The sequence below is a fragment of the Oncorhynchus keta genome, chromosome 7 (genome assembly GCF_023373465.1).
Source record: "Oncorhynchus keta strain PuntledgeMale-10-30-2019 chromosome 7, Oket_V2, whole genome shotgun sequence".
Classification (NCBI taxonomy): domain Eukaryota; kingdom Metazoa; phylum Chordata; class Actinopteri; order Salmoniformes; family Salmonidae; genus Oncorhynchus; species Oncorhynchus keta.
In genome coordinates, this window is record NC_068427.1 from 10,874,215 (window position 1) to 10,899,519 (window position 25,305).

At 41.1% G+C, this 25,305-nt stretch overlaps 1 protein-coding gene across 4 annotated transcripts in view; it reads right to left on the reverse strand.

Moving 5' to 3' along the window:
* The window catches only part of LOC118385972 (pre-mRNA-processing factor 40 homolog A-like), a 41,161-nt gene extending 16,652 nt beyond the window's left edge, over positions 1–24,509 (reverse strand). The window contains exons 1-11 of one of the 4 annotated variants that reach the window (XM_035773260.2): positions 24,382–24,509; positions 24,074–24,147; positions 23,207–23,284; positions 22,958–23,086; positions 11,878–11,961; positions 4,876–4,894; positions 4,740–4,762; positions 4,602–4,643; positions 4,230–4,340; positions 3,556–3,676; positions 3,288–3,312 (exon numbers count right to left, since the gene is read on the reverse strand). In XM_035773260.2, the coding sequence (XP_035629153.1) occupies positions 3,288–3,312; positions 3,556–3,676; positions 4,230–4,340; positions 4,602–4,643; positions 4,740–4,762; positions 4,876–4,894; positions 11,878–11,961; positions 22,958–23,086; positions 23,207–23,284; positions 24,074–24,076 (635 nt within the window). In that variant the 5' untranslated portion in view covers positions 24,077–24,147; positions 24,382–24,509. The remainder of the gene's footprint in view (positions 1–3,287; positions 3,313–3,555; positions 3,677–4,229; positions 4,341–4,601; positions 4,644–4,739; positions 4,763–4,875; positions 4,895–11,877; positions 11,962–22,957; positions 23,087–23,206; positions 23,285–24,073; positions 24,148–24,381) is intronic. The other 3 variants (XM_035773261.2, XM_035773259.2, XM_035773262.2) reach the window with 3 other exon arrangements.
* Positions 24,510–25,305: the final 796 nt, after the last annotated feature.

A 25,305-nucleotide genomic window follows, 5' to 3' on the forward strand; every position in this document is an offset into this window, starting at 1 on the left:
TAACCACTTTACTAGCAAGATAGCAAACCAAATGCATAGCTGAAGCCCTGAGTTGGAGATGATTTATTTGGCACATAGCTTATAGTTATTTACAAGTTCTGCGGCGGGTGGGAGGACGGAGGGGTCAAGTCGCGGGAAGGACGCAATATCTGGACTGTAGTGACACACATTGGTTATGATTTAGTTCTTAGGCTAAGCTGTATGTAATTATTATAATTTACATAGTTACAAAAGCCATAAACAACATTATTAAATCCCTGTTAAGAATAAACACTAGTTATGTTGTTTTCCTTGGTAAAAGAAAGTTGCGCTCAGTCACACCGAGTACACAATAGCGGTACAGAGCAGAGCTCCCAGCCTACCTCACTGAAGATGCCATCGGAGGAAACGATGACCCACCTAGAATGGTGGAGAGGAAATGAGGATTGCTTTCCAGTCCTGGCCAACGTCGCCCATAATACATATGCAGCTGTGCAACAAGCACTACGTCTGAACGCGTTTTCAGTACAGCAGGAAATACTGTCACTCTACTCCCAGGTCTTTAGGTAGGCCTAAGACAGGTTATAAAAAAAACTAAAAGTTTGGGGTCACTTACAAATGGCCTTGTTTTTTAAATAAAAGCACATTTTGTGTCCATTAAAATAACATTGATCAGAAATACAGTGTAGACATTGTTAATGTTGTAAGTGACTATTCTAGTGGGAAATGGCAGATTTTTTATGGAATATTTACATAGGCATACAGAGGTCCATTATCAGCAACCATCACTCCTGTGTTCCAACAGGACGTTATGTTAGCTAATCCAAGTTGATCATTTTAAAAGGCTAATTGATCATTAGAAAAACGTTTTGCAATTACGTTAGCACAGCTGAAACTGTTGTCCTGGTTAAAGAAGCAATAAAACTGGCCTTCTTTAGACTAGATGAGTATCTGGAGCATCAGCCTTTGTGGGTTCGATAACAGGCTCAAAATGGCCAGAAACAAAGAACTATCTTCTGAAACTCGTCAGTCTATCCTTGTTCTGAGAAATGAAGGCTTTTCCATGCGAGAAATTGCCAAGAAACTGAAGATCTCGTGCAACGCTGTGTACTACTCCCTTCACAGAACAGCACAAACTGCCTCTACCAGAATAGAAAGAGGAGTGGGAGGCCCCGGTGCACAAATGAGCAAGAGGACAAGTCCTAAACTGGCAGCTTCATTAAATAGTACCTGCATGTCAACAGTAAAGAGGTGACTCCGGGATGCTGTCCTTCGATATTCTATAATAGTAATTTACAACATTAACAATGTCCACACTATTTCTGATCAATGAGGTTTTTTTGGGACAAAAACAACAACATTTCTAAGTGACCTCAAATTTTTGAAAGGTGGTGTAAATGGTTCCTCATTGTACTTTTAATTTAGTTTTAATTATAGCCTATTTTTAACCTCCACGGGATCGGTGATCTTATACCGGGATGGTTGAGCTAAAGTGTGCTGATGTGATTAGCATGATAGTTGTAAGTAACAGAAAACATTCCAGGTCATAGACATGTCTCATATGGGCAGAAAGCTTAAATTCTTGTAAATCTAACTGTGCTGCCCAATTTACAGTAAAAAAATTGCTAATGTTAGAGGAGAGTGCACAATAACAAGACACTTATCACGCCAACTGGTTTGATACATTCACCTCCTTAGGTAAATAATGTACTTACATTCTTATTTGCACTGTTTGGTTATTTTCATACATACATTACTTTAGGATTTTTACAATTTGATATAAAAAGGCATAAGGATAATGGGCTTATTCATTCCCTTTTCAAGTTTTATAAAGCCATTTTTGTATCTGATTGATGTTGGCTTTGATATTACTGCACAATTTGTTAAGTACACTATTGCTTGTGAGACAACTGACACAGACTCATGATTAATTTATTTTGTATTCCCGCTTATTGAAAGCTCTGCTGCAGGAGCTTATGTAATGCCTGTTGCGCAATTCAAGGACATGAATAAATATTTCTAATATTGTCTAAGTATAACTTGTTGAAGTCAGGTGCTGCAAAGGAGGACCTAGTAAAACTGCAGTTAGCCCAGAACAAAGCGGCATGTCTTGCTCTTCACTGTTATCTGAGGGTTAATATCAATACTACGCATGCCAGTCTCTCTTGGCTAAAAGAAAGTAGAGGAGAGACTGGTCGCATCACTTCTTTTTATAAATAAATATCAGTGTAGAAAATTCCAAACTGTTTGGATAATGAACTTACACACAGCACTGACACCCACTTACCCCACCAGGGGTCTTTTCACAGTCCCCGAATACAGGACAAATTCAATTTAAAAAAAAAAACATACAGTATTATACAAACCCATGCTTGCATGGAACTCCCATCTCAGATTGCTCAAGCGAACAGCAAACCTGGTTTCAAAAAACAGATAAAGCAACACCTCACAACTCCCCTATTTGACCTAGATATTGTGTGTGTGTGTATATATCTATTGATTTGTAGGCTGTGTGTGACGTTTGACATCTATAAAGTTCCAACCTTGAGCTGTTCTTTTCTATTAATATTCTGTATTATTTCATGTTTTAGGTTGTATGTGGACACCAGGAAGAGTTGCTGCTGCTATCGCAAAAGCGAATGGGGATTGGGGCTGGCCAAAATCTCATATCCCGGTATAGGTCATTTCATACCCCGATAACGATACATATCACGATATACACATTCTGTAAATTCAATGAATAAATAGTTTATATAAAATGACCACACGTAAAGGCATATTTCTTATTACATTTTGAATTATACTCAACAATTAAAAAGGTATTTTTGCATTTGGTACCTTGGGTCAAGTGTTAGCACCAACTCACGAAACCCCCATGTCTCTGCTAAGTTTTAACCACAGCTGTTATCTCCTTCCATCTTCACGATTCTTTGCCATGTGGTGTGCCACGGGCAAAAGCCTCTTGCAACGTCTGAGTCGGGGTTTGTTTTGAGCACTCGACTACTTTTTGGGGTCTCATTCGTAGACACTCCATACTGTTTCACATGATTCTTGCGTAGGTGGTAAGAGGTTAATAGTCTACCTACCACATATTTATTGAAAATGTAGGCTATGGGAAAAAGGGAATTGGCCATTTTGCATGTCGGGCACTGCCCCGACTCCATTCCGATTCAAAGGCTAAACCATCGTTTGTGACATCACAATGTTGTCACCATCGACGATGGCTGTCAATCATCATCGGTATATGATGCCATCATAATATCGCCCAACCCTACTGTAGAGTAGTTGTAACAATAAGCAGCTCTTACCCATTCTCCTCGGCTTTTATCATGGCTAAAAGAGAGGATATACACCTGTTAACAATGTCTCGCAGGAAACTTTGAGGAACACATTTCATGTCTATGAATAAATAGTGCAAAGATGAATTCATGCAAAGGGATGAGACTGATCCATGATTACCAGTAGTTGTTTTTGTCTGAAGACCCCCTGCTATTTACACTGGTCTAAAGGATGAGTAAATGCGATCCCTGGTCCTTCACAGTAGATTATAAAAGGATCATCAATGCACAGGCTCACCTTCTAGATCTTCAAGCTCTTTGGGTTTGGTCCACCGGGACTCCTTAGTCTGGGAGTTGTAGTAGTACGCCTTGCCATTGTCTGATTTATACTCCTTCCATGGGCATTTTGACAGCATTTGCTGCAAAGCACAAAGCAAAAATATGGCTTCTCTACCAGACTTGGGTTCAATTACTATCAGGTATTTCAATGACTTTTCAATACATTTCAAAACAAGTATTCAGATATTTGAAAATACTTTCAATACTTTCAAAACTATATATAACAAATAACCATTGAAATACTTGAATAAAAGTACTTGCATTGGGCTGTGTATTTGAAAATACAAAAATTCGCAGAAAAAAAGTATTTAAATAACAAATACACATATTTGAACCCAGGTATGGTCTAGACACGCTCCACAAATTGTGCTGGTGGCTAGAGTCTGGGAATGGCCTCTACTGTTAACGATGAAGAAAGTTGGGGAGGAATAGTATTTGCGTTCCAAATCGTACCCTATTCCTTACATAGCACAATATTTTTTTTTACAAGCCTTTACTTACAGGTGCACTATGAAGGGAAGTAATGAACTATATTTATATTTATTTACTATAAAGGGAACAGGATGCCATTTAGGACACAGCCATAGTGTGCGTGGAGGGATGGGTACGGGGGTTCCATTTGTGAGGCCTTACTTCTGCAGGAGATTTCAAGTCATCAGGCTTCTCCCAGGAAGACTGCTTGGTCTCGGTGTTGTAGTAGTAGGTCTTCCCATCCATGGACTTGTGTTCTGTCCACACAGACTTCTGAGGATGACAACCACACGTTGCCTTCACCACTCAACAACACTTGCAACAGGTAAATAAAGGGCTCTGTGATACAAATGCTACATTTGCATGGAAAGTACTAGATTTCAAACCATTAAATCAAGCAGTTTTTCACCCCCCCCCCAAGAAATGTTTTCCATCTAAGGCTATAACAAAATTAAATTAAGTCTACATCTTTGCACAGAAAACAATGGGCCATCTGTGGTTAGTAAAGGCTTCCACTTAAAAATGTTCACTAACCTTCTTCGGTTGGTCATCCTGTGGCGTGCCATTTGTGGTACCCTGTTGAACATTACACATAGCAGGGTCGGTCATTTAGATACTGCTAGAGATCATTACATGAAATTAACTTATCCAGAGAAATGAAGCTGTACTTACAACTGTCCCAGGCGCAGCAGTGACTGGAAAAAAAAAAACAATAATTAGAATTCATAAAATCACTAAGACAACATAAAAGCTTTTTCTAAATATATATATATTTTTTAAATAAAACATAAACCGATTCAAGCCTTACCAGTTGTGTCCACTCCAGGCTGCGGAAGAGATCATTTTATTAGTTAACAAAAATTATGACCTGAATGTGCTTCATTAACACAACACAAGCTTGTACCCTCGAGCGTCTAACAAAGACAAAAATCTCTGTGGTCTTGATACATCAGAGTTGACAGGTGGAAGGTTTATTTGACAGCTTGCAGCTCTTAGTGCATATAGTTAAACAGCTGGCTGCTGTCGAAAGCAACACACAGACTGAAATGTAGCTTCCATAAATCACTCAACCATTTACTGGAGGGAGAAACCTGGAGTGTAAGGATGTGATGCTCCATTTAACAAGATGTTTTAAGTGGTAAAAAAAATAAAGTTGTTTTTCTTTGACTTTTCTCCAATTTAAGATTGAAATGATCTTGTCCCCGAAGCACTTTGAATGTCTGAGACACAAATTGTATTCATTTGAGCTACTCCACTCCAGATAACATTCATCCAAAGCAAACTAACAGTGCCTTCAGAAAGTATTCAACCACCTTGATTTTTTCACACATTTTGTGTTAGACTGAATTTAAAATGGATTCAATTAGATTGTGTCACTGATCTACCTCAATGACAAAGTGGATTTATGTTATGAGAATTTCTTACAGATTAATAAAAAAAATGAAAAGCTGTAATGTCTTGAGCCATTAAGTATTCAACCCCTTTGTTATGGAAAGTCTAGGTTCAGCAGTACAAATGTACTAAACAAGTCACATAATAAGTTACATGGTTAACTGAACCAGTATCTGGACAGAGGAGGAGAAAAATGAATGACAAATCTCCTCTAGCCCAGTTAGAAACCATTCATTTTCCCATATGTTTTTTGTATTTAACCTTTATTTTGACAGGGAGTCAATGCTGAGACCATGGTCTCTTTTCCAAGAGAAGCCCTGTATAACACCACAATACACATCAAAATAAACTCAGCAAAAAAGAAACATCCCTTTTTCAGGAACCTGTCTTTCACAGATAATTCGTAAAAATCCACATATGTTCACAGATCATTGTAAAGGGTTTAAATCACTGTTTCCCATGCATGTTCAATGAACCATAAACAATTAATGAACATGCACCTGTGGAACGGTCATTAAGGCAATTAAGGTCACAGTAATGAAAACTTAGGACACTAAAGGCCTTTCTACTGACTCTGAAAAACACCAAAAGAAAGATGCCCAGGGTCCCTGCTCATCTGCGTGAATGTGACTTAGGCATGCTACAAGGAGGCACAAGGACTGCAGATGTGGCCAGGGCAATATAATGCAATGTCTGTACTGTGAAACGCCTAAGACAGCGCTACAGGGAGACAGGACGGACAGCTGATGGTCCTCGCAGCGGCAGACCACGTGTAACAACACCTGTACAGGATCGGTACATCCGAACATCACACCTGTGGGACAGGTACAGGATGGCAACAACAGCCCGAGTTACACCAGGAACGCACAATCCCTCCATCAGTGCTCAGACTGTCCGCAATAAGCTGAGAGAGGATGAAATGAGGGCTTGTAGGCCTGCAGTAAGACAACTACGTTGCCTATGGGCACAAACCCACCGTCGCTGGACCAGACAGGACTGACAAAAAGTGCTCTACACTGACGAGTAGCAGTTTGTCTCACCAGGGGTGATGGTCGGATTCGTGTTTATCGTCGAAGGAATGAACGTTATACCAAGGCCTGTACTCTGGAGCCATGGCCAGCGAAGAGCCCGGATCTCAATCCCATTGAGCATGTCTGGGACCTGTTGGATTGGAGGGTGAGGGCTTGGGCCATTCTCCACAGAAATGTCCGGGAACTTGCACGTGCCTTGATGGAAGAGTGGGTAACATCTCACAGTGAGAACTGGCAAATCTGGTGCAGTCCATGAGGAGATTGGGGCGGCAGGGTAGCCTAGTGGTTAGAGCGTTAGACTAGTAACCGCAAGGTTGCAAGTTCAAACCCCCGACCTGACACGGTACAAATCTGTCGTTCTGCCCCTGAACAGGCAGTTAACCCACTGTTCCTAGGCTGTCATTGAAAATAAGAATTTGTTCTTAACTGACTTGCCTAGTTAAATAAAGGTTTACAAAAAATGTTTTAAAGATGCCCAGGGTCTCTGCTCATCTGCGTGAACGTGGCTTAGGCATACCACAAGGAGGCACAAGGACTGCACTGTTACTTTTGATTTTGACCCAGTCTTTGTTTTGAGACACATTATTCAATTTCTGTTAGTCACATGTCTGTGGAACTTGTTCAGTTTTTCTCAGTTGTTGAATCTTGTTATGTTCATACACATATTTACACATGTTAAGTTTGCTGAAAATACACGCAGTTGACAGTGAGAGGACACTTCTTTTTTTGCTGAGTTTACAATAAACTGAGTTTACAATAAACTACACATTTATATACACAACAATATGGAAAATATACCAAACCATAAAAAAACAGACATTCTTCAGTAACACAATCAAATGCTTTAGAGGCACCAATTCCTCGAATTTTAAAGTGTATTGTAGATCATTCCACACATAAAAGGTGCAATGAAATTAAAAGGCTGATTTGCTTAACTCTAAACACCAAAGAGATCTCCAGAGTTTACCAACCCTGTGAATAGGTATGATAACTTGTCAACTTTTATAATTGGTTTGATTAGACAGCTCTTCAAGCGTTTTGTCAAAATACATTCTTACTCACCAAATATGGAGTTTCCCTGAGCAACTACTATAATTTACTGCTGTCACCTAGGGCTGTTGCGGTGACTATTACCGCCACACCTGTGGTCACAAGTCATGAAGGCAGTCAAATTCCATGTGACCGTTTAGTCACGGTAATTAGACATCTCCAAGCTGATACTGCCGATGGTCATTAGCAACTTTAATTTTTATTTCACCTTTATTTAACCAGGTAGGCAAGTTGAGAACAAGTTCTCATTTACAATTGTGACCTGGCCAAGATAAAGCAAAGCAGTTTGACACATACAATGACACAGAGTTACACATGGTGTAAAACAAACATACAGTCAATAATACAGTAGAAACAAGTCTATATACGATGTGAGCAAATGAGGCGAGATAAGGGAGGTAAAGGCAAAAAAAAGGCCATGGTGGCAAAGTAAATACAATATAGCAAGTAAAACACTGGAATGGTAGATTTGCAGTGGAAGAAATATGCAAAGTAGAAATAAAAATAATGGGGTGCAAAGGAGCAAAATAAATTAAATACAGTAGGGAAAGCTAAATTATAGGTGGGCTATGTACAGGTGCAGTAATCTGTGAGCTGCTCTGACAGCTGGTGCTTAAAGCTAGTGAGGGAGATAAGTGTTTCCAGTTTCAGAGATTTTTGTCGGTTGTTCCAGTCATTGGCAGCAGAGAACTGGAAGGAGAGGCAGCCAAAGAAAGAATTGGTTTTGGGGGTGACCAGTGAGATATACCTGCTGGAGCGTGTGCTACAGGAGGGTGATGCTATGGTGACCAGCGAGCTGAGATAAGGGGGGACTTTACCTAGCAGGGTCTTGTAGATGACATGGAGCCAGTGGGTTTGGCGACGAGTATGAAGCAAGGGACAGCCAACGAGAGCGTACAGGTCGCAATGGTGGGTAGTATATGGGTCTTTGGTGGCAAAACGGATGGCACTGTGATGGACTGTATCCAATTTGTTGAGTAGAATATTGGAGGCTATTTTGTAAACGACATCGCCGAAGTCGAGGATTGGTAGGATGGTCAGTTTTACAAGGGTATGTTTGGCAACATGAGTGAAGGATGCTTTGTTGTGAAATAGGAAGCCAATTCTAGATTTAACTTTCGATTGGAGATGTTTGATGTGGGTCTGGAAGTAGAGTTTACAGTCTAACCAGACACCTAGGTATTTGTAGTTGTCCACGTATTCTAAGTCAGAGCCATCCAGAGTAGTGATGTTGGACAGACGGGCAGGTGCAGGCAACGATCGGTTGAAGAGCATGCATTTAGTTTTACTTGTATCTAAGAGCAATTGGAGGCCACGGAAGGAGAGTTGTATGGCATTGAAGCTTGCCTGGAGGGTTGTTAACACAGTGTCCAAAGAAGGGCCAGAAGTATACAAAATGGTGTCGTCTGCGTAGAGGTGGATCAGAGAATCACCAGCAGCAAGAGCGACATCATTGATGTATACAGAGAAGAGAGTCGGTCCAAGAATTGAACCCTGTGGCACCCCCATAGAGACTGCCAGAGGTCCGGACAACTTGCCAACTGCATGGTACTCAGCACTCTATTGTCCCTCTAATCACTCTGACATCAATGTAAATCGAATCAAAAATCGAATCAAACACTTCATGAGAGCCCAATTGCGCGAGAAAACAGAGTGATGGCCTCTATTAAAGAGAGGATTCGATCAGCGTTCTATAGGCTAGGCCAACTATATTTACATATTCCTAATATTAAGCACATTGCTTGTCTTTACAAAAGGAGTAAAGCCTACCTGGCTGGAATGAAAACGAACCACGGGAAAAGTGTCCTCCATTCGCTATTTAAGTGCATAGATTACATGTATTTTTGTTTCGAGATAAGTGTATGATAATGGTCCAATATAAATCAAAACAAGTCTGATGGGTGACAATATTATCTTATCATTTGTTAATTATATATTATCACTTGTGAATGATGCCCAGCGTAAGGAAAGAAACAATGCCTTTTGCAACTTTTTCAAATCATAGTCGCACATCTCATGTAGCCTAGCCCATAGGCCTATATGTTTTGATAATGTTTTTATCACAACTAATGTAGCCAAATAACTTAAAATTAAGCACACTTTTCAAGGGGTGTAGAGCCTAACTGGCATATATAAGCAGCCCGCGAGTTTCAAGTTTAGAGAAGATAATTTACCATAAAAGTGCACCTTGATAATAAAAGCATTACATGCATAATCACGTGGTCACTTTTGACAATGGTGTTTCCCTGTGAATGGAACATTTGCGCTTATAGCCTACTACAGTGTGCGATAGCTGCGCTTATGAGGAAATAGCCTAATAGTTGATCAACATTTTAAGCTAAACGTTCTGATCTGTTATGTCAGCCACATTGCGTAAAAAAGTTTGATGCTAGTGTTTGTATTAATTTGGGATCTATCGCATCCCACAACTGTCCCAAACTATGTTTGGCATATTTAATTCTCACACAGAATAGAATAGATTGACTGTACTAAGCCGGACAGTAGATTGACATAGGCTAGAGCTCTTGCTGTTTGTTAGATCTACTCATGTTGTTGGCTGATGAAAAGTAAAGTTCACTTACATTAAATATTATTACAGTCCATGTAACGCATGTCAAACAGGTTCATACGAGATTCATACAATGTTGTAGGTGATAAAAATCAGTGCTTTTTGGGGATTCTGTACTGCTGATAGATCAGCCGAGATGTGAGTGGCAGTAATTCAGTTTATTGGAGGTGCTGAGGGGAATTTGGCACATGCACACTTGGTCAGAAACAATACAGATTATTTCCAGACAAATTGTCTCTCTCGATTGCTCGTAAAATGTTATTTGAACCTTTTTTGGAAGTACATACCAGGTGTGACGTCAGTAAATGACGACAGTTGCTCAAGGAAACTCCATATTTGGTGAGTAACGAACACATTTTGACATAACACTCGCAGAGCTGTCTACAACTTAAAAAGGCCAAATATAGATTGGTGTTGCTTTCCAAGACGACATTGAATGTTAGACTTTAAAAAAAATCAGCTTGAAAATCTATGACAAAACTTGAAAATGGCTGTCTAACAATGATCAACAACAAACTTGACAGAGCTTGAAGAGTTAAAATAAAAATTGGCAAATATTGTGTGCAAAGCTTCGAGACTTACCCCAGAAGACTTGAATTGCTTCCAAATGTGATTCTAACATTGAATTGGGGGTTGAATACTTATCTAATCAAGATACATTAGTGTCATTATAAAAAATATTCACATTATAATTTCTCTTCCATTTTGACAGAGTATTTTGTGCAGATTTAAATACATTTCAATCCCACTTTGTAATACAACAAAATGTGGAAAAAGGGGGTTGAATACTTTCTAATGCTGAGCGATTAGTCCTTTTTGAGATCTGTTTTTTTGGTTTCCGTTTGATTATGAAAAATACCGTGGCATTGTTGAATACTCGTTTTTGATTGGCTTGAAGGGCATTCTAGAGGGTGCATTATTTCCCTATATAAAACGCACGGTATATTAGCACGGTAGAATTCAATGTCAGAAGTATTACAATGTAAACAAACTTTTAATCCGCCTGTCTGCATATTTCAAGACATATCATATGAGGGTGTAGTGAGATACCCAATGTGCAGGACGAGTCTCTTATCACTCATCTTGAATAAAAATATATACTACAAAGTTGGAACTTAATCAATCCACCATCATTAACACAATGAAAAAAATCTAATGATTTATTATTGAAATTGCAGGCAGTAGGGATGGGGGTGTGAGCATGCAAGTCTGGGTAGATAAGATGTAGTCGTTGTTTGTGTGCGTCTAAGTTATTGTTCGTATATGGTGTAAAAAAAAAACATATATACACAGAACAAAACTATAAATACAACATAACAATTTCAAAGACTGTACTGAGTTACAGTTCAAATAAGGAAATCAGTCAATTGAAATAAATATAATAGGCTCTAATCTACAGATCTCCACCTTTACAGAGCTACACCATTCACATAGATTACATAGATTGAGATCAAAACGGTAAATATCGCCGAAAAGTGGCAAGTTTGCATCTCTGTAAGAAAACGTGTACCTGTACAGTTCTATGAGGGCAAAAATGTTGCCTAATTAAGTTAGAAGTGTAGAATTCTTATGGAGATGGGATGTACATGTTCAAGTTGTGTTGAATATTTAAATCCCTCTAAATTGGTAGCCTGTGTCTGTTTTGGTAAGTGTCCCTATGCTTTGCCACGTTAGCTAATGGTGTCACTCCTGACAACCTGAAGGCTCTATTTTAAAAAGTGCAAAGCACAACAGTGAGGCAGTGGAGGAGGCAGGCGAGTGAGTTTACCGGTCCTGTTGGCTGCATCGCCGCAGCAGACATGTGAGGGGGCATCATCATCCCGGGCATCATAGGTGGCATCATGCCTGGTATCTAATAAAAGAGCATCATGAAATATTCATTGGACCCGTTAATTTCACCCCCCGCCTGGTGCACTGGGTGCACGCTGGGTATTAATACACAGTGAGAGCAGACATGGCAGGGTGAGAGCGAAGAACTGAGTCTTATACAGTGCGAACGGAGCCACAGCTTGTGATCTGTGAAGCTCCAATCTTCAGTTCCTCGCCACCACCTGAGCCCCGTTTCTCAGGCAGGCAGCTGGATCATACACATCTCGGATCACACCTTTTTCATTTGGATAATGAGATCACACACTCCCCTCCGTATGCATTTGGACAGTGAAGTTAACATTTGGAATTTGGCTCTATACTCCAGGATTTCGGATTTGATATCAAATGTTTCATATGAGGCAAAAGTACAGAATGTCACCTTTTATTTAAGGCATACCAGGGCTCCGGACTTTGGCCTAATAGGAAGTGAGTGGTGAATAATGTAGCCATTTTTTATTAACTTTTAGTAAAAACAAAATGTTTGTGAACACTACTACATCAATATCGATGCTACCATGATTATGGACAATAATGAATGAATCGTGAATGATGATGAGTGAGAAAGTTAAAGAAGCAAAGGTCATACCCCCCCCAAAAAATGCTTCCCTCCCCCATTATCGGTAATGGTGAGATGTTCGCATGTTGTTGCAGCCTCCAACTTTTTCACTCATCATTATTTATGATTTTTAACTTGTTATTTCTGTTAAAGGCCCAGTGCAGTCAAAAATGTGATTGTCCTGTGTTATATACAGTGGGGCAAAAAAGTATTTAGTCAGCCACCAATTGTGCAAGTTCTCCCACTTAAAAAGATGAGGCCTGTAATTTTCATCATAGGTACACTTCAACTATGACAGAAAAAAATCCAGAAAATCACATTGTAGGATTTTTAATGAATTTATTTGCAAATTATGATGGAAAATAAGTATTTGTTCAATAACAGAAGTTTCTCAATACTTTGTTATATACTCTTTGTTGGCAATGACAGAGGTCAAACGTTTTCTGTAAGTCTTCACAAGGTTCACACACTGTTGCTGGTATTTTGGCCCATTCCTCCATGCAGATCTCCTCTAGAGCAGTGATGTTTTGGGGCTGTTGCTGGGCAACACGGACTTTCAACTCCCTCCAAAGATTTTCTATGGGGTTGAGATATGGAGACTGGCTAAGCCACTCCAGGACCTTGAAATGCTTCTTACGGGGGGCACTAGAGAGCATGCTATGGAGTAGACGTGCTTTGCTAGAGCTCCGCTCCATTTTGAAACAAATTTGTATTTATCTTAACCTCTCACGACCTATATCTTCAAACAAATATGACAAAGGGAAAAGGCACCAGAAAAGGGAGCGCTAAACAAGATAATTTGAATGAGATAGACAACTAATCAATTTCAACGTCGCCAACCCACGAGGAGTTAGCTGAAGAGGCTAGCTTCCAAGAGATCCCCACAGAGCCTACGCAAAGTGACATACTGGCTGCCATAAACTCACTAAGCAAGAAGGTGGACACAAGGTTGGCTGATATCTCAAAGAGTATTGGGCCTGTGGCCAAAACTGTGAAGGCAACTCAGAGAAGAGTGCATGAGGTTGAGCAGACGACAGTCGATCACGAGGCCAGGCTACAGAGCCCGACTGGAAATGCTTGAGTCGCATTCAAGACGCCAGAACATCTGAATATGTGGCATCCAGGAGGACACTGAGAAAGGGAAACCCACTGAATTTGTCTTGGAGCTGATACCAGCCCTGCTGGGGAGTGAACACTTCAAAACGGCCATCCTGATCGACCGCGCACACAGATCTCAGGCAACGAAGCCGGCCAAGGGCGGGCCACCAAGGCCATACATTGTACGGCTGCACTATCCCCAGACCAGGGATCTCATCCTCAAGCTGGCTAGTCAAAAATTCCCCCTTAACTTCAACGGAGCCAGGGTGTCTTTCTACCCAGATCTTACCTTGGAGGTGAGGAACCAACGGAAAGAGTATGATGAGGTACGCAACAAATGCAGGGCGGCCAAAATCCGATATAGATTCCTCTTCCCAGCCCGGCTTAAGGTGACAGTCGAAGGATCAATACGTACGTTTGACAACCCAAAAGAGTCTGTTCTTGACAAGCAAGCTCCCTGGCTGAGGATACAGAACGGCTGTGTCAGCCGGCTAAATGACCAAATATAGGCCAGGAATGTGTTTGGATTTCCGGACTGTGTCTTTTCGATTAGAAGATCAGAATTGGGACTTATAATTGGTGAGATGTTGTGGCTTATATAGATAGCATTGTTTGGCACATCATGTTTAAGCGCCACTCACCCCCTAACGTGAGAGTTAAGTGTTATTTAATATTAGCGTATATGCGGAGCATCTATAGACAAGGTTTTTTCTCATCTTAAAATCACTGGGTGCTGACATAGTGTTTCTTCAAGAAACTCATTAAACGCTCCGATCAGGCCAAACTACGAGTCGGCTGGATCGGTCAGATATATCAGTCTAACTTTGATGCAAAAGCGAGAGGGGTAGCAATCCTGATAAGGAAAAACATTCAGTTTGTTTACTCATCCTCGATTTCAGATCCTAATGTTTGGATATTATTGTGGCTGGTACACTGAATTCAAAACCAGTAACCTTGGTCAATTTATACGGACCCAACTTCGATGATCCATTCTTTTTTCAAAGGGTATTTAAGGACATACCAAATATCTCGGATACAAGTGTTATTGTTGGAGGGGACTTTAACTGTACGTTAGATCCTCTTTTAGATAAACAGCTATCAAGGTCACTTCAACAATCAAATGCCAATGTCTGTCTAAATACATTGATGACAAACCTTAACATTGTCGATATTTGGAGACTGACGCAAGCAACAGACAGGGATTACTCTTTCTTTTCATCAGTTCATAAATCATATTCCAGAATTTACTCTTTTTTGTTGGACTCCAAACTAATTTCGGCAGCTGAGTCGGTTACCTATCACCCTAATTACGGACGACTCTCCTGTGTCCATGGTGCTGAAACTTGACAATATGTCGACAGGTCGGCGACCGTGGCGCTTAGACACATACCTGCTGAAAGATGAGGCTTTTTGTCAGTATTTGAAGGAGCAAATGGGATGTTGACGACTCCACCCTTTGGGAATCTCTAAAGGCTGTGATTAGAGGTTACATTTCTTATACATCAGAGAGGAAGAAACGCGCCAATACTAGGCTAAGAGAAATTGAAAGAGAGTTAGGGGAACAGGAGAACGTTTTAGGACGAATTCCTCGTATACAGTCCTTGAGAAGATCAAAGTTAAAATATGAATACAATACCATCCTTTCGAAATGGGTGGGCTCTTTACTTGCTAGAACGCAACAAAGTTATTTTGAACTGGGTGACAAACCACAAATTATTAGCAAGACAGCTAAGGCATGTACAGGCATCTAGAGCTATTCACAAAATAAAAGACAAGAAGGGTAAAATAGTAACAGATCCACAGGATATTAACCTCTTCAAGCTATGGGGGCGCTATGTCATTATTGGATTTTAAAAAAATTGCCAGTTTTAAACGCAATATTTTGTCATGAAAAGATGCTCGACTATGCATATAATTGGCAGCTTTGGAAAGACAACACTCTTGACGTTTCCAAAACTGCAAAGATATTATCTGTGAGTGCCCCAGAACTGATGCAACAGGCGAAACCAAGATGGAACTTCTAACAGGAAATGAGCAGGATTTTTGAGGCTCTGTTTTTCATTGTCTCCTTATATGGCTGTGAAAGCGCCACGAATTAGCCTGCCCTTTCTATCGTTTCTCCAAGTTGTCTGCAGCATTGTGACGTATTTGTAGGCATATCATTGGAAGATTGGCCATAAGAGACTACATTTACCAGGGGTCCGCCCAGTGTCCTTTGTTGAAATTGTTGCGTAATGTTCAAGCTGCTCGCATTCATCCATGTGATTGAGACAGAGAGGAGACATCCAGGAATGATATATCATGAAGAGATATGTGAAAAACACCTTGAGGATTGATTCTAAACAACGTTTACCATGTTTCATCCGATATTATGGAGTTAATGTGGAAGAAAGTTTGCCGTTTGGATGAATTAATTAGTTTTTTTTGGTAGCCAAACATGACGCAGAAAACGGACCGATTTCTCCTGCACAACTAATCTTTCAGGAAAACTGAACATTTGCTATCTAACTGAGAGTCTCCTCATTGAAAACACCTGAAGTTCTTCAAAGGTAAATTATTTATTGAATGTTTTTGCTGGTTTTTGTGAAAATGTTGCCTGCTAATGCTAACGCTAAATGCTAATGCTAACGCTAAATGCTAGTTTGCTATGGTTGAGAAGCATATTTGTGAAAATCTGAGGTGACAGTGTTGTTAACAAAAGGCTAAGCTTGAGAGCTAGCATATTGATTTAATTTCATTTGCGATTTTCATGAATAGTTAACGTTGCGTTATGGTAATGGGCTTGAGGCTGTAGTCATGATCCCGGATCCGGGCTGGCTCGACGCAAGAAGTTAATAAATGCTTTGCGCAGTTTTACTCTGAGCTATACCAATCAAAATGCGATGCTACTGATCCACAAACTATGGAACACTTTCTCGCTGAATGTGAACTTCCTAAATTAGACAGGGGGGCAGCTTCTGCACTCGATGCAGGGATAACTTTGGAAGAAAATGAACACAGCGATAGCACAATTTCCAAACAGCAAGGCCCCTGGGCCCGATGGATATGTAATAGAATTCTATAAGAAGTCTAGCTCCACTTATGTTGCGAATGTTTAAACAATCCAAAGAAAATGCCAAACTCCCGCAAACACCGTATGAGGCTACAATAGCACTGATCTTGAAAAAAATATAGAGATTCCATGGAGATGTCGTCTTATCGCCCCGTGACGTTACTCCCCATAGAAAACAAGGTGTTGACAAAGATATTGGGAAACCGATTGAAAACATATATTTCTGACATCATACACCCTGACCAGACAGGTTTTATCCTGGGCCGACATATACACTACAATTTGAGACGCCTTTTCAACGTAATGTATCACAATCATAAGGTTGAGGCAGTGGTAATAGCTCTTGATGCAGAGAAGGCGTTTGACCGGATTGAGTGGAAATATATGATGTCGGTTCTAGAGCGGTTCGGAAAGGAATTTATTAATTGGATAAGAATTATTTATGCACACCCAATGGCGTCTGTGGTAACAAATCAAGAAATGTCGCAGTCATTCCGCTTGTTCAAGGGGTGCCGACAGGGGTGCCCTATTTTGCCTGCTCTCTTCGCTATAGCCATGGAACCACTTGCTACTCGCATTCGGGCATGTGCCGATATAGCTTCTGTTAAAATAAAGGACACACAGCACAAAATGTCCCTATATGCAGACGATATTCTTTTGTTTTTGTCCAAGCATAAACTTCTATTCCACCCTTACTTAACTTGATAAACACATTTGCCTCCTTCTCTGGCTACAAGATAAACTGGCAAAAAAGTGAGTTGATGCCAATATCACAGCCTCTACCCCGTTTAGAACAGTGATGGACAAGTTCACAAGCCTTGGCATTGTAGTGACAGGAGACCTTGATCAGCTATTGAAAGCGAATTGGGACATGAAAATACATCAGCTGTGGGAGCTTAAACAAAATATAGATTTTTGGAAAACTCTGCCTATCTCCTTGGTTGGTCGTATAAACGCTATTAAAATGGTTGTCCTACCCAGGTTTCTTTACCTCTTCCAATGTCTACCCAATTTCATACCACAAAGCTATTTTAAGAAACTGGATTCAATAGTAACTCCATTTTTATGGGATAACAAGGCAGCCAGAATTTCAATGAAGCATTTATGCAAGTACAAAATAGAGGGGGGCTTTGGCCTTCCTCACTTTAAACTGTATTATTGGGCTGCTAATCTGAACATTGTGTCTTTCTGGAGGGAAAGCTTACCTGCGATGAGACAGAAGGATATGCCTGCATGGCTTTTGATTGAGCAGGCCTCCTGTCAACGTTCCTCACTCCCTGCACTTGTTAATAGCCCATCATATGTGAAAAAAATCCACTTATGACTAACCCAGTCATTTGTCATACGCTTAGGATCTGGAAACAGATTAGGTATTTTCTTAACATACCCACTGTATACATTGACAGCCCGATTTGCCTGAATCATGCTTTCCACCCCGCATTGGACGATGTGGTGTTTTCACAGTGGAGGGAGAAGGGGCTCACAACAATTGGTAACCTACACATAGATGGTCAGTTAGCTTCATTTCAACAATTACAGGGAAAGTTCAACATGCCAACAACACATTTTTTCAGATACCTCCAAATCAGGAATGTCGTAAGGACACATATCCCACAGTATGGCATGAAGCCAAATAGTCCTACATTAGATGGTTTTGACAAGGATCAAGCTCATTCAAAAGGGTCGGTCTCTAGACTGTATGATGTGCTACAGGCCCACATAGAGGTATCCACAGACACCATTAAAAGGGCTAGGGAACAAGAACTTGGGTCAGAAATCTCAGATGAGGACTGGGTAGAAGCTCTCAGGAATATAAACCACAGTTCAGTGAATGCCAGACACAACCTTGTACAGTTTAAGGTGATACACAGGTTACATTACTCAAAAGTAAAACTGCATAAAATATTCCCGGACACCTCACCACTGTGTGAGAGGTGCAAGCAGGATGAGGGGACGTTGACCCACTTATTCTGGACATGTCCTAAGTTACATGTTTACTGGGCTCTCATTTTTGATTATTTATCTAGAGCCTTTGATAGAGTTCTAGCCCCAGACCCATTGACCGCTCTGTTTGGTACAGTTGATGGGAATAACCACGAAGGGAAAGCTGTCTCTCTTTGTACTCTATTAGCCAAAGGGCTCATATTGCAATTTTGGAAACTGGAGACTGTACCCACCTTTGAAATGTGGTTACGGGATTTAGGGAATGTAATACATATGGAAAAGATTCGATACAATACCTCAATAGAAGTCCAATGTTTTACAAAATATGGCAGCCGATACTGGATAAATGGTCTAGTCCCGTTTCATAACTGGGTTGACGATCTGCTGCTACTCTGTGCTGTACTCCACTCAATATCTATTTTTGGCTTAACTACACTGCTTGTAATGACTATATACTGTCTTCTTATACATGTACCACCGAATAGGATTTTGTTTTATTTTGTGTATGTGTGAGTTAACTTTTGTTTTGTCCTCTAAATTGGCCATCCCATTCAACAGTACAATGAATGTCATTGTTAGTATTGCTGTCTTTTTTTATTTGATTTTTTATTGTAAAATAATAAACATATTATAAAAAATAAAAAGAAATGCTTCTTACGAAGCCACTCCGTTGCCCGGGCGGTGTGTTTGGGATCATTGTCATGCATAAAGACCCAGCCATGTTTCATCTTCAATGCCCTTGCTGATGGAAGGAGGTTTTCACTCAAAATCTCACGATACATGGCCCCATTCATTCTTTCCTTTACACGGATCAGTCGTTCTGGTCCCCTTGCAGAAAAACAGCCCCAAAGCATTATGTTTCCACCCCCATGCTTCACAGTAGGTATGGTGTTCTTTGGATGCAACTCAGCATTCTTTGTCCTCCAAACACAACGAGTTGAGTTTTTACCAAAAAGTTCTATTTTGGTTTCATCTGATCATATGACATCCTCCCAATCTTCTTCTGGATCATCCAAATGCTCTCTAGCAAACTTCAGACGGGCCTGGACATGTACTGGCTTAAGCAGGGGGACACATCTGGCACTGCAGGATTTGAGTCCCTGGCAGCGTAGTGTGTTACTGATGGTAGGCTTTGTCACTTTGGTCCCAGCTCTCTGCAGGTCATTCACTAGGCCCCCCCGTGTGGTTCTGGGATTTTTGCTCACCGTTCTTGTGATGAGAGATCTTGTGTGGAGCCCCAGATCGAGGGAGATTATCAGTGGTCTTGTATGTCTTCCATTTCCTAATAATTGCTCCCACAGTTGATTTCTTCAAACCAAGCTGCTTGCCTATTGAAGATTCAGTCTTCCCAGCCTGGTGCAGGTCTACAATATTGTTTCTGGTATCCTTTGACAGCTCTTTGGTCTTGGCCATAGTGGAGTTTGGAATGTGACTGTTTGAGGTTGTGGACAGGTGTATTTTATACTGATAACAAGTTCAAACAGGTGCCATTAATACAGGTAACGAGTAGAGGACAGAGGAGCCTCTTAAAGAAGAAGTTACAGGTCTGTGCGAGCCAGAAATCTTGCTTGTTTGTAGGTGACCAAGTACTTATTTTCCACCATAATTTGCAAATAAATTCATTAAAAATCCTACAATGTGATTTTCTGGATTTTTTTTCCTCATTTTGTCTGTCAATAGTTGAAGTGTACCTATGATGAAAATTAATAAATTAATAATATAATATAATATATGCCATTACAGGCCTCTCATCTTTTTAAGTGGGAGAACTTGCACAATTGGTGGCTGACTAAATACTTTTTTGCCACACTGTATGCGTGTGTATGTATATATATATATATATACATATATATATATACACATATATACACACACACACACAATATGGTAGGAATAATGGTGAAATTGTGAAAATTATGATAATGCTCTTGTAGTGTAAAAGCTTTTTGAAATGGATGCCTGAAATTTCAACCTGCCTGGTGACGACATCAGGCAGTAAATTAGTTAAGACCAATAAGAGAGTTCCCAAACTCTGTTCCATTATGATACTTTTCACAGTATAATTCCAACCTCAGTGTGGAAGTATATATAAAGAATCACATGTTTATACTGAACTGGGCCTTTAAATACAAAATGCTGGAGTATAAAGCCACATTTTACATCACTGTCCAGATACATAAAGAGGGGAGTGTTAGTTTATATTGGCAGCAAATGGTACAAACCCAAGTGATGAGAATATTTTTGTGCCAACTCTTGGGAAAAGGTAGTGGTACTTAAAAACCATTGCAACACACTCCAAAGAGTCAACCAAAGCTAAGCTTCTCGTCCAACTCCAACATTGTACTTCCTGGGTCCCCGGCAAAATTCAATAGGCCTATATTCAATTAAAATCTAATCACTACACGAGGCTACGCATTGGTGGTCTAGGTTGTTGAGAGCTAAACTGGAAAATTTCAACAAATTACAAACGATTGCTCTTTACGGACATATTCAATCAATCCCTATACCAGTCTGCTGTTCCCACATGCTTCAAGAGGGCCACCATTGTTCCTGTTCCCAAGAAAGCTAAGGTAACTGAGCTAAACGACTACCGCCCCGTAGCACTCACTTCCGTCATCATGAAGTGCTTTGAGAGACTAGTCAAGGACCATATCACCTCCACCCTACCTGACACCCTAGACCCACTCCAATTTGCTTACCGCCCAAATAGGTCCACAGACGATGCAATCTCAACCACACTGCACACTGCCCTAACCCACCTGGACAAGAGGAATACCTATGTGAGAATGCTGTTCATCGACTACAGCTCGGCATTCAACGCCATAGTACCCTCCAAGCTCGTCATCAAGCTCGAGACCCTGGATCTCGACCCCGCCCTGTGCAACTGGGTACTGGACTTCCTGACGGGCCGCCCCCAGGTGGTGAGGGTAGGCAACAACATCTCCTCCCCGCTGATCCTCAACACGGGGGCCCCACAAGGGTGCGTTCTGAGCCCTCTCCTGTACTCCCTGTTCACCCACGACTGCGTGGCCACGCACACCTCCAACTCAATCATCAAGTTCGCGGACGACACAACAGTGGTAGGCTTGATTACCAACAACGACGAGACGGCCTACAGGGAGGAGGTGAGGGCTCTCGGAGTGTGGTGTCAGGAAAATAACCTCACACTCAACGTCAACAAAACTAAGGAGATGATTGTGGACTTCAGGAAACAGCAGAGGGAACACCCCCCCCATCCACATCGATGGAACAGTAGTGGAGAGGGTAGCAAGTTAAGTTCCTCGGCATACACATCACAGACAAACTGAATTGGTCCACTCACACTGAAAGCGTCGTGAAGAAGGCACAGCAGCGCCCCTTCAACCTCAGGAGGCTGAAGAAATTCGGCTTGTCACCAAAAGCACTCACAAACTTCTACAGATGCACAATCGAGAGCATCCTGGCGGGCTGTATCACCGCCTGGTACGGCAACTGCTCCGCCCTCAACCGTAAGGCTCTCCAGAGGGTAGTGAGGTCTGCACAACGCATCACCGGGGGCAAACTACCTGCCCTCCAGGACACCTACACCACCCGATGTTACAGGAAGGCCATAAAGATCATCAAGGACATCAACCACCCAAACCACTGCCTGTTCACCCCGCTATCATCCAGAAGGCGAGGTCAGTACAGGTGCATCAAAGCTGGGACCGAGAGACTGAAAAACAGCTTCTATCTCAAGGCCATCAGACTGTTAAACAGCCACCACTAACATTGAGTGGCTGCTGCCAACACACTGTCATTGACACTGACCCAACTCCAGCCACTTTAATAATGGGAATTGATGGGAAATGATGTTAAAAGTGGCTAGTGATATATTTACAATGCTACCTTATATAATGTTACTTACCCTACATTATTCATCTCATATGCATACCTATATACTGTACTCTACATCATCGACTGCATCCTTATGTAATACATGTATCACTAGCCACTTTAACTATGCCACTTTGTTTACTTTGTCTACAACTCATCTCATATGTATATACTGTACTCGATACCATCTACTGTATGCTGCTCTGTACCATCACTCATTCATATATCCTTATGTACATATTCCTTATCCCCTTACACTGTGTATAAGACAGTAGTTTTGGAATTGTTAGTTAGATTACTTGTTGGTTATCACTGCATTGTCGGAACTAGAAGCACAAGCATTTCGCTACACTCGCATTAACATCTGCTAACCATGTGTATGTGACAAATAAACTTTGATTTGATTTAAAGGTGTGGCCCACGTTCTGTGACGGCAAGTAATATTGACAACTTAAAGCTTGATAGTCGGCTCACCTGTCCCATCGGTGGCATCATGCCAGGTGGCATCATGCCGGGTGGCATGGGAGCCATGTTGGGAGGCCTCTGTCCCATGGGTGGAATTCCCATTGGTGGGTAATGAGGCGGCATTCCCGGTGGTCCCATCTAGACAGGTGAAAATATAGGAGACACATGCTGTGAGATTCAACACACTCAATGAGACCCCATTTTGAGATGCCATTGGGAACACATAGAAGATACAGGTGTTTTCCAACACCAACTTACAAAAGGCGGCGGCATGCCTGAGGTTGGGACCCCAGCAAAAGGAGGTGCTTGGCTCTGGCCATTATTACCATCTGAAGACTGGACATGAATGAACAAGAGACCCCATTTATACAGTTACAGCTTGTACGTTAATATGGCTCACATATGTCCTGTACTAGGCCTAGTCCAAACGGAAAACGTTTTGCAACTTAAACGAGTTTGTATTAGACAAATTCAGGTAGGTCCATCCCTGTTCCCTGTCTTGCTTCCGTATGGTTCCAAGAGTAAACGGTTAGGCGGTTTTCGATGCAAAACGGTTTGCAACGGAATCCGACTGATGAATACATAATTAACTCCCCGTGGGCTGTTCAGTTTTTTTTGCAATCAAATGTGGCTACTAACAGGCAGGCTAGCTAGATAATACAGTTACCGCCAATGCTAGGAAACATAGCTACCTAGCTAGCATGAACTATTCAATACATTGACTAGCTAACGTTAGCTGCTATTCTCGCGGAGTGTCAACGCCAACATATTGCTAGCTAGTTGGATAACGTGATGTGTTCATACACGTAACTCCTCCACAAATAACATTACCCCTTTAACGCTTGTCTAACTTTTGCTAGGTACTGAAAAAGGATTCCCTACAGCAGTACGCTAACGTTAGCGAAGTAGCTGCAAACTAGCTGAGTAACGTTAACTGTTGAATTAGCTAGCTACGCGCTAACTAACTAGCGACAGTTGACGAAACACACCAAGCAAATTAAATATAGCTATGTTGGTTATCCCCTTTCATATATTGATCGTTTATGCCAAACACCTCATACAGTATGATACTTAAATTAGCTAGTAATTCAAAATATGGACATATTATCAATAAACTGTACTCACCATGTTGACTTCACGGTGAGCGTCCAGACCTGGCCACTCCACAATAACGTGCAATCTGATTGGTTAGTTTGCCTCTGAATGAAAGGGCAAAGGTGAACCAAATTTTCTCAATACAATCTACGCACAGATTGTAATTTGTAATTCTGTCGGGTAGACAACTGATTTTTCGGGAACTCATGGATTCTTTAGACTGAAATATCCCATCTTTGTTCGACTGAATGTTTTCTTCATAATAATCACATCTGAAATATATATTGTTTATAAACTAAAGTATCAGCTATCACATCATGTAAGCATCAAGACTTTACCGGTTTTAGGTGATGGATTTTTTTCTTAGATGGTCAAGGACATCAACCACCCGAGCAACGGCCTGTTCCATCCCCTACTACCATCCACAAGACTAGGTTAGTACAGCGGCATCAAAGCTGGGACCATGAGACTGAAAAACAGCTTTCATCTCAGGGTCATCAGACTGTTAAATAGCCATCACTAGCTGGCTACCACCCTGTTACTCAACCTTGCACCTAAGAGGATGCTGCCCTAAATACAGTGCATTCGGAAAGTTATCAAACCCCTTGACTTTTTCCTGATTTTGTTATGTTACAGCCTTATTCTACAATTCCTAATCAATCTACAAACAATTCCCCACAATGACAAAGCGAAAACAGTTTTTTTGAAATCTTTGCTAATAAAAATAAAAAAAACAGAAATACCTTATTTACATAAGTATTCAGACCCTTTGCTATGAGACTCGAAATTGAGCTCAGGTGCATCCTGTTTCCATTTATCTTACTTGAAAGGTTTCTAAAACTTGATTGGAGTCCACCAGTGGTGAATTCAATTGATTGGACATTATTTGGAAAGGCACACACCTGTCTATATAAGGTACCACAGTTGACAGTGCATGTCAGAGCAAAAACTAAGCCGCGAGGACAAAGGAATTGTCCGTAAGAGCTCTGAGACAGGATTGTGTCGAGGCACAGATCTGGGGAAGGGTACCAAAACATTTCTGCAGCATTGAAAGTCCCCAAGAACGCAGTGTCCTCAAACATTCTTAAATGGAAGAAGTATGGGACCACCAAGACTCTTCCTAGACCTGGCCGCCCATCAAAACTGAGCAATCGGGGGGGGGGGACTTGTTCAAGGAGGTGACCAAGAACCCAATGATCACTCTGATTAGAGTTCCTCTGTGGAGATGGGAGAACCTTCCAGAAGGACAACCATCTCTGCAG